The sequence below is a fragment of the Moschus berezovskii genome, chromosome 1 (genome assembly GCF_049115385.1).
Source record: "Moschus berezovskii isolate FMDL1 chromosome 1, NW_MosBer_1.0, whole genome shotgun sequence".
Lineage (NCBI taxonomy): Eukaryota > Metazoa > Chordata > Mammalia > Artiodactyla > Moschidae > Moschus > Moschus berezovskii.
This window is the reverse complement of record NC_142460.1, coordinates 98,287,778-98,297,758: the sequence shown is the minus strand read 5'-3', so window position 1 is coordinate 98,297,758 and position 9,981 is coordinate 98,287,778. Positions and strand designations below refer to the sequence as shown.

The 9,981-nt window shown below is 40.4% G+C and overlaps 1 protein-coding gene across 1 annotated transcript; it reads right to left on the bottom strand.

The window, feature by feature from the left end:
• Positions 1–249: 249 nt before the first annotated feature.
• Positions 250–9,659, bottom strand: GMNC (geminin coiled-coil domain containing). The gene is made up of 5 exons (XM_055418617.2): positions 9,196–9,659; positions 7,454–7,628; positions 5,689–5,777; positions 4,722–4,838; positions 250–867 (listed from the first exon to the last, which is right to left on the bottom strand). Exons 1-5 carry the CDS (start codon positions 9,388–9,390, stop codon positions 250–252), a joined length of 1,194 nt encoding a protein of 397 aa, XP_055274592.2. The 5' UTR covers positions 9,391–9,659.
• Between the last annotated feature and the right edge of the window lie 322 nt (positions 9,660–9,981).

Below are 9,981 nucleotides of genomic sequence, written 5' to 3'. Positions count from 1 at the left end.
CAAGGGAGGAAGTCAACAGCAGGTGGGGGTGTGTAAACAAGTCAAATTTAGGTGAAAGAAGAGCAGGCATGTTTCATTATAGATTCTTGGAAGCCATTCCCCGCAGATTTAAGTGCGTAATTGAGAGTGACATTTAAAGTGGCAGGAGACCGTCTGGGCAATAGCTTGTGTTTTCCACATAGGTTCAAGTGCAAGAGGGGTCTTGTAAACAGAGTTCATGGCAGTCCTTTGTGATGGAAGAGGGGGTCACTAAGACTGCTTAGGGACCCAAGTAAACTTCCAGCCTCCCTCTTCGTCTCGACGAACAAAGGCTTGTCCCTGGTGGAAGGAGTGCGTTTTCACATTACAGTGAGGGCTCAAGGATGTGGAAAAGGCCATCTCTGTCTTATTGGGTGACACATCAGAAGCAAAGTAAGGAAGAGTTTGTAGTCCTCCTGGAGGATTTGAAAGTTGAGAAAGGAAGTGAAAATCTTCACTGTGGCTGGCAGTGCCTTGCAAGACGGTTGTTCTATCACCTCCATAGTCAATTGGCAGATCTTCCCCAGGGGCACTGGGATAACCAATTGCCTCATCCAGAAACTGGGGCAATGTGCTGGTGGTCTGTCTGGCATGAGACAAAAGGGCACTGTAGTTAGCTGATGAGGTGTCATCAATGGTGTTGAGGTCTTTTAACCCCAGTGTCTGAAGAACCCAGGGATCCACAGGAGGTCCATGTTGTCCACAGTTAGCAAATTCACTAGCAAGGCTTCTCTTGGCATTTTTATGATGGGGAATCTCAGGAGGAAAATATCTTTGCTCTTTGGGTTTTCTCTTCCCCTTTTTGAATTTTCTATATGCTTTGGAGAACTCATCTGATGACAACAATTTCTGGGGAAATAGTATTTGTAAATACAATCAATCACCCAACATCATTTTCTTTACTATCGTCAAATATTTACTAGTTAATTCCCTAGAAAACTTGAATAAATTTTTATTTTCTCATACAAAGCAAAACTGATCAGATTAACCTTTCAGTTAAAATCTATGATGACATGTTACCACTTAGAAATTCCAATTAATATTATTGTACTAGTCATTTAAAAGTTGAAGGGAGTAAATGATGTCTAAAATTTCAGTTCAGGGAAGTAATGATTATTGTTATTATGCCAATAATAACAACTATCATGTACTGAGGTACATGCATGATCTCATTTTATGTAGATGCTATTGAAATCTTCTTTAATGAGGAAACAGGCAGAAGCACATTAGTGACTTGCTAAGGATTGCTAGGATAGCTTGCTAAGGATAGCTAGGAGAGATAAGAAAACCTTCCTCAGTGATCAGTGCAAAGAAATAGCGGAAAACAACAGAATAGCAAAAACAAGAGTTCTTTTCAAGAAAATTGGAGATATCAAGGGAACATTTCACGCAAAGATGGGCTCGATAAAGGACAGAAATGGTATGGACCTACAAGAGGAAGAAGATATTAAGAAGAGGTGGCAAGAATACACAGAAGAACTGTACAAAAAAGATCTTCACGATGAAGATAATCACAATGGTGTGATCACTCACCTGGAACCAGACATCTTGGAATGTGAAGTCAAATGTGCCTTAGAGAGCATCACTACGAACAAAGCTAGAGGAGGTGATGGAATTCCAATTGAGCTATTTCAAATCCTGAAAGATGATGCTGTGAAAGTGCTGCACTCAATACGCCAGCAAATTTGGAAAACTCAGCAGTGGACACAGGACTGGAAAAGGTCAGTCTTCATTCCAATCCCAAAGAAAGGCAATGCCAAAGAATGCTCAAACCACTGCACAGTTGCACTCATCTCACACGCTAGTAAAGTCATGCTCAAAATTCTCCTAGCCAGGCTTCAGCAATATGTGAATCGTGAACTTCCAGATGTTCAAGCAGGTTTTAGAAAAGGCAGAGGAACCAGAGATCAAATTGCCAACATCCACTGGATCATGGAGAAATCAAGAGAGTTCCAGAAAAACATCTATTTCTGCTTCATTGACTATGCCAAAGCCTTTGACTGTGTGGATCACAATAAACTGTGGAACATTCTGAAAGAGATGGGAATCCCAGACCATCTGACCTGCCTCTTGAGAAACCTGTATGCAGGTCAGGAAGCAACAGTTAGAACTGGACATGGAACAACAGACTGTTCCAAATCAGGAAAGGAGTACATCAAGGTTGTATATTGTCACCGTGTTTATTTAACTTATATGCAGAGTACATCATGAGGAATGCTGGGCTGGAAGAAGCACAAGCTAGAATCAAGATTGCTGGGAGAAATATCAATAACCTCAGATATGCAGATGACACCACCCTTATGGCAGAAAGTGGAGAGGAACTCAAAGGCCTCTTGATGAAAGTGAAAGAGGAGAGTGAAAAGGTTGGCTTGAAGCTCAACATTCAGAAAACTAAGATCATGGCATCTGGTCCCATCACTTCATGGGAAATAGATGGGGAAACAGTGGAAACAGTGTCAGACTTTATTTTTGGGGTCTCCAAAATCACTGCAGATGCTGACTGAAGCCAAGAAATTAAAAGACACTTACTCCTTGGAAGTAAAGTTATGACCAACCTAGATAGCATATTAAAAAGCAGAAACATTACTTTGCCAACCAAGGTCCGTCTAGTCAAGGCTATGGTTTTTCCCATGGTCATGTAAGGATGTGAGAGTTGGACTGTGAAGAAAGCTGACTGCCGAAGAATTGATGCTTTTGAACTGTGGTGCTGGAGAAGACTCTTGAGAGTCCCTTGGACTGCAGGGAGATCCAACCAGTCCATTCTAAAGGAGATCAATCCTGTGTGTTCATTGGAAGGACTGATGCTAAAGCTGAAACTCCAATACTTTGGCCACCTCATGCGACGAGTTGACTCACTGGAAAAAAGTCTGATGCTGGGAGTGATTGGGGGCAGGAGAAGAAGGGGACGACAGAGAATGAGATGGCTGGATGGCATCACCGACTCGATGGACATGAGTTTGTGTGAACTCCAGGAGTTGGTGATGGACAGGGAGGCCTGGTGTGCTGTGATTCATGGGGTCACAAAGATTCGAACACGACTGAGCGACTGAACTGAACTGAACTGAAGGATTGCTCAACCTAGATTTAAACTAAGCCATCTGAATGTAGATTGAACCACTGATTAAAATGCTAGGGAACACTCTCTCTAATTTTACTTTCATAGCACTCCCATGTGATATGTATCATATTATTCTAAATCTTGCAAAATTGAGAACAAAAGAGAAAAATTGCCTAATTAATATCACTTACTGCTTTGATAACTCTCCTTTTTTACAGAATGGTGGCTGAGGATCTGAGCCCGGGCTAATAACTGTGAGCTATTCTCTCTTTTCTTAACAAGCAAACAGAATTCTAAAGAAACTAATATAGTATGTTTTCTTCTCTAAACTGTTTTATCTGGTAAGAGTTGTAAGCAATATGATTGAGTTATATAAATAATGTAGCTTGCCTAGAAGTAAGGTAAAGATTGATGATAAAACTTAAATAATGGTAAGAGAATGGCAAAGAGATAATAAAAAAAATACAAAACCTCTCAAAAGGAAGAATAACAAAAAGAGACTAATGGCAAACTATCCATGAGTTAGAAACATTTTAAAGGGTAAGAACACAATGTTCATTAAAAGGTAATGTTATTGACTATGTCTAATGGTCAGTTAAGAGATTTCGACTCCAGCCATATTTATAACATTTAGAGCTGGAAAGATTCTTAAAAAACCTTTTTAGTCCATCCACTTACAAATGAACTAAATGAGGCCCCAAGTGAGAGGCTGATTTACCTAAAGTCAAACAGAGAATTGAAAGAAACCCGTGTCTCTCAGATCTAATTCCCACCTCAACGTTTCATCCATCTAACTCAATTTTACAATTAATTTCTGTTATTTCAGCAACCCCCTTGACTGGTTTTTGATTCTTTTTCTTTTATAATTTTTTAAAAATTTTATTTATTTTAATTTGAGGCTAATTACTTTACATTATTGTATTGGTTTTGCCATATATTGACATGAATCTGCCCCGGGTGTACATGTGTTCCCCATCTTGAACCCCCCTCCCACATCCCTCCCCATCCCATCCCTCTGGGTCAATCCAGTGCACCAGCCCCGAGCATCCTCTATCATGCGTTGAACCTGGACTGGTGATTCGTTTCACATGTGATAATATACATGTTTCAATGCTATTCTCCCAAATCATCCCACCCTTGCCCTCTCCCACAGAGTCCAAAAGACTGTTCTTTACATCTGTCTCTATTGCTGTCTCGTATGGGAAAGGTTGGGGGCGGGAGGAGAAAGGGACGACGGAGAATGAGATGGCTGGATGGCATCACCGACTCTGTGGACATGAGTTTGAGTGAACTCTGGGAGTTGGTGATGGACAGGGAGGCCTGGCGTGCTGTGATTCATGGGGTCGCGGAGAGTCGGACACGACTGAGCGACTGAACTGAACTGAACCGATACAGGGTTATCGTTCTTTAGCAACACTTTTTGTAACATTATGGCTAAAATCTGCAATCTAGATGCTTCAGAGAAATGATATATAAACATTTTTCTGAAGGTGCTATTTTTCTTTCAGAAAAATTCATCCATCCTATTGATGAATTTCAAGACACATTGTTTCATACACTTCTGACATTTAATCAAGGACTTTTACCCAAATGGTCTTCTTTCTCACATCACTTCTCTGTCTGTATAAAGGGGATAGTCACATACCTTGGCTTTTTCCTCAAGACATTTAACTAGAGCAGAATTCAGGTATTGTCTGAGATGATTATTCTCTTCATGTAACCTAGCAAGTTCTTCTTCCTTCTGTACCAGAGTATCTTGGAGCTGCAAGAAGCAGACAATGGTGACGGCTGCTCTACTATATTGACTTTGTAACCTTATAATAATACCACTGATCCCTAACCTACTTAAACTTGATTGTTTGTCTTATGAACACAGTCTCAGGGAACCCTTGTCCTCCAAGGCGCAAATTCAATCTACACCCACCTACTCCCTGATTGTTCAGCTTTGTGCTCTGAATTTTTTTATTCTTTGCAAAGTGTTTGGAGATATTATATGACTTTTAAAATCATAACCACAAGGAGATCAAGAAGGTATGTAGGAAAATGAGCTGCGTGCAACTGTTTAAATATAGAAAACAGTGTTTAGAAAGGTTTCACTGAGCTTCTTTCTTGAATGTTAAAAAAAAAAAAAGAAAGAAAAAACAATATGGGTTGGATTCTCTCCATCTCAGATCAACCTGTTTGTATGTCCACAAGATTAAATTACTCTCAGAAATAACAACAAACAAAATATGGAAAATTAAGCAATCTTTGTAAGAATTTTTATAGTCATCATCTCTTCTCTAAGTGATAAGCTATTTATGACTCAAAAATACTATCACGCTCATTATATCATTTGACCTTTCCACCAGCCCTATGAGGTAGATAGTACAAATATCTCCATTTCACAGATTAAAGAAAAAGAAGATTCAAGAAGTCATACAGCTAACATGTGAGAGTTTAGGGCTTGACTGTAAATCTTTCTAGGGGGTTTTGGTTTTGTTGTTATTTTCTGTCACATTAATCACTTCACTTTGATTTCTCCATGGAAGCCATGTGACACTAAGGGATGATGTTGAGAATGAACTAGTTGGAACACGGCCAATCTCAATGTTCTGATTATCTATACGTACCTGCTTATTCCTGTAGAGCTGAGAGGAAAGCTGAGCCTCTTCCCATGAACACCAATTAGGAACAGGGAAATTCGAGTCACCTGATGGTTCTACGTGAAAACACAAAATGGATAACTGAGAAAATACAAATGCAGTTTTTGTGTAATAAAGAACTAATGAAAGGATTTCAGAAAGGCAGTAAGTTCAATTACCTTTCTGAACTTAGCCATTGCCTTCACGTGGTAAAATGACATATTTAATTTTCAGAAGGGGCAGGCGTGTTATGAAAGACAAATATTTAAAGACTATCTGCAAGTGTCTACAGAGGTCAGTTTTCAGGAGATAAGAGTTCTTATCTGCATTACTAATTCATGCAAATGTTTATTGGCCCCACCCTCAATTAGGCCTACATTGCAATTCCACTATGTTTTCTAAGCTTTTAACTTATTTTCTAAGCTGTAGTGCTTAGGTAATACACTGTTTGTCTCTAGAATCAAATCCTATTTTTGATGTTAACATTTTTTTTTCCCAGATGAAAATCTCTGCCTATCAGTGAAGTCTAACGGGGAGTATCTATTCAGAATTTTATGGAATAGCACTTTCTATTTCAAAATAATTTGAACTTTTTTCTCTGAAGAACTCAATGAAAATCTCAAAACTGTACTAAAATTCATATATGTCAAAGGTTATTACCTGTATATTTTATGCCTTTTCAAAGTTTTTGTTTTTTCGTGTTTGACAACAAATTATGCCTACCAATAAGACTGCTTGGGCATGCTAAGTTGGTTTACTTTTATTTTCTTTTCCTGATTTAGTACAGTTTGGAATCTTGATCACCTCTAAGTCAACTAAAATATTACTGAAATAGTTTTTATTAAATTGGAATGATGGACAACAAGATAGGAATAAAATTTTATATACTCTTCGGTTTCATATTCTTGGGCATTCTGTTTTCTTTGTTTCTTGTGGTAGAAAGCTAAAATTAAATAATTCCCTTCAGGACATTAAGTGTGTTTCAAAAATTGGGGTTTTTTTGCTTGTGTATTTCTTCAAATCCAACAAATTTATGTGGCAGAAATAGCACTACAGATAAAGAATTCTGAGGTGTCTTATAGTTATTCCAGAAACTTGAGTGTTAATACAGAAAATTTGTTTAATATTTATAGACACTGTTTACTAAGCCCCACGGCAAAACTAAGGTGTCATTTCCCATAAAAGTTACGTTCCCCTCCAAAATTGAAGTCGTCTTTAGGCAAAGTGAGACTTTTTTTTCCCATTTATAAGGCACTATTCATAGAATTTCTTTTCTGAAATAAAAGATTAACTTAGTAGTTTTGCTTGCTTCTCTCTCATTCCCAGGGAAATGTTCCTTAATTAAAACAAAACAAAACAAAAAACAACCACCACAACAAAAAGCTTCTAACTAGTATCTTAATTCCCAAAGCATTCAATAGTATTGTTTATATAACTTTGACATAGACCTAAACTTTCTCAATGACTTGGAAATCTCCAAGAACTGTAAAGTATACATATTATACTTTATGTATAGTATAGTATGGAAGAAATACATATTATCCAGTGGGCAAGGAGTAGAATCCCATTTTCACTATTTTGAAAGTATAAAAAAAGCAAGTTATTTAGGCTGCAAAATACAGGAGTCTTTGGGCTTTCTTAAACCTTACCTATCATTCCTTCTTCTACAGAGTTCCAGCCCATAATGCCTTGCAACTATGAGTACTGGGAAAGGGCTTCAGATCTACCAGCAAAGCAGAAGAGCAGAACTTACCCTGTGCCTGCGGTGCCTGTTGGGGCTCTCTGTTGTCCAGGAGACCAGCAGCCCAGAAAGAGACCCAAGTCTCCGTGGAAACGTCAACACTAGATTCTGACGTTGTAGTGGAATACGGACAATTATAGCTCTGGCCTCCTACAAAGTACTGGTCTTGGCAAGGCAGAACGGTGTTCTGTAAAATTCAGTATGCAGGTTGGTTGGGGGTCGGGGGGTTGTCCCAAGAGATGTGGTGATGGGCATTCAGAGGGGGAAAAGAGTGGGAGAAAGAAGCAGAAAATACATGCAGTGAATAAAAACCAGTAAAGATGCTAAGTATAGATCCCAGATTAATTTTGAGTGATCCAAATATAATTACTAGAAAGGAATCAGCTTCTTGATTCATCCAGTACTTCTCGTAGCTCCTCTCAGCATAGAACAGGCTAGTGCTGGGTGGACCAAATTTGAAAATATCCAGGAGTATTCTCTGTTGCTATGCCTCAGTCATCTAACAGGTTACCCAAGATATAAGCAAAAGAAATTCTACTTAACGAATGAATCGTGTAAGAACTATTTGACTCTTTCTTGCAAATATCTTAGTTATAATTCTAATAACTTTAAAAAACTTAGAATGCTAGGGCTGGAATGGACAGAACATACCATATACTCTAACTTTAAAATTTTAGTTTCTGAATCATAAACTTGCTCCATTCCTCCCTTCCTCTTTCCTCTCTTCCTCTGACTTTAAATGCTTCTGTATCCTCTTGAAATAGGTTAGTTAGGAAAGACAGCAAGCTCTATGTAGGTCTCTCCATCACCAGGTCTCAATGCCTTTCCAAAGTTATCTTGCACCACTAACTGTCTGGCATGTATTCTCTACTGTGTTCTGAGCCAGTGAACACCCTCCTGCCCCTGCCTCCTCAAACCTCAAACACACAGTCTTTCCAGATGTCCAGTCAGAAGCAGGTATGCAGCCTCCCTGGGTTAATTTGTACAACAGACCATTCCTAATTATTTGTCAATGTTTAATCAGGTAAAAGCCATTCATTTCATCAGAGCCTAGCTTTGGACAAACTCTTTTTGACCACGACAAGTCTTTTGTTGGCTTGTGAACTTTCTTGGGCATAGCATAAACAGCGAGAAAACAAATAAGAAGAGGAAAAAAGAAAGTTAAGTCAATTAAGTCATACTTTGTTAACATTCCCAATAAGTTAAGTTTTGAAAAAGTCCAGTCTTGAAGCAAGTCCAGCGTGGGCACTGCAGACCAAAGAAATTCGGCCAAAGGTTTATCAAGTGCTATTTTCTTTTATTCTAAAGGCATGTTTGCAGGCTCTTTCCCTGAGGCTATTATTGGAATCAGAGCTGTGCTATTATGCAATTGACACCTGAGAAGAAAACAAACCCCAAATATCCCTAGACTCAAGTTCAAGTGTTTGCAAATATGTGCATAATCGAGAGGAAGAGGTGGAATGAAAAGTGAGTGCAGGTGTAAAGGAAAGGTTGGGAGACAGCAGAATAGAAATAAAGGACAAAAGGATGAGAGAGGTTGAGAATGCAAGAGGCAGAGAGGCAGACATAGAAAGCCAAGAGAAGATAGGGGAGAGGAAAGGGGAGATGGAGCAGCAAAGAAGACCTGTTTTAATTGGCAGGTAGCAGAGAAATCTTGTTTCCAGGGTGGAAGAAATTCTAAAGGCAAAGCTTTCTGACTCTCAGAGCGCCCCCGGTTTCAACAGGGAACTAGCTAATGCCAGCTCCTCACTTACCATCTTGCCCTGGAAGAAGGCGCTGAGGAAACTGAGCCCACTCTTAATTTTCGGATAAGCGGGTGGGAGCTTTAAATGGGACTGAGGGGAGGAGCTAGGAGAGGCGAGTTCTAATCTGCAGGAGCTCTCGGTGACGAGCGCCGCCCTCTGATTTGGTGCGATGCTGTCAGGCTGGTGACGTGGGTCAGGAGACATGTAGCCAAAGCCAAAGTCATTGGCACTCTCGGCGACCTGCTCCCCAAACCCAGGATCAACGGATCGGGGTTCCGGGCAGTGTGTTCACGGCGGACCCGCGGCGCTCTGGGTGTGCAGCGAGGCTTCAAAATCAGCGCGGGTGCGGGCTCGCTGCGCGTCCCACTGGCCCGGGCATCAGGACCCGCGGTGACGGCGCCGCCCTGACCGATGGGGCGCACCAGCTCCTGCCCACGAGAGTCTGCCGCTGCCGGGCTGGGCGGGGCGCAAAGGTTGACCCCAGAGCCAGAGCGTGTTGTCAAAAAAAAGCCCCCGCCAACTTCTCAGGCATCAGAGCAGCACTTGGGGAAGCCTTCCAACCCCCAGGTGAATACTGCTCCTGGGTATTCTCTGGCTGCTTGGTAAATATCAGCTTGCTGTATGACGTTGCCGATTGATTGGCTTTTTCCTGCTATTAAATATGTCTCATTTTCCCCAGCTTCTGAAGTGGGTGTGAAATGTGGAGGTGATCTATATTCATTCTAGAAAGTAACTTCAGGGGAATAGCCGTTTCTGACTATTTTGTTCACTGCTGTCTCCCAAACTCCTGGAACA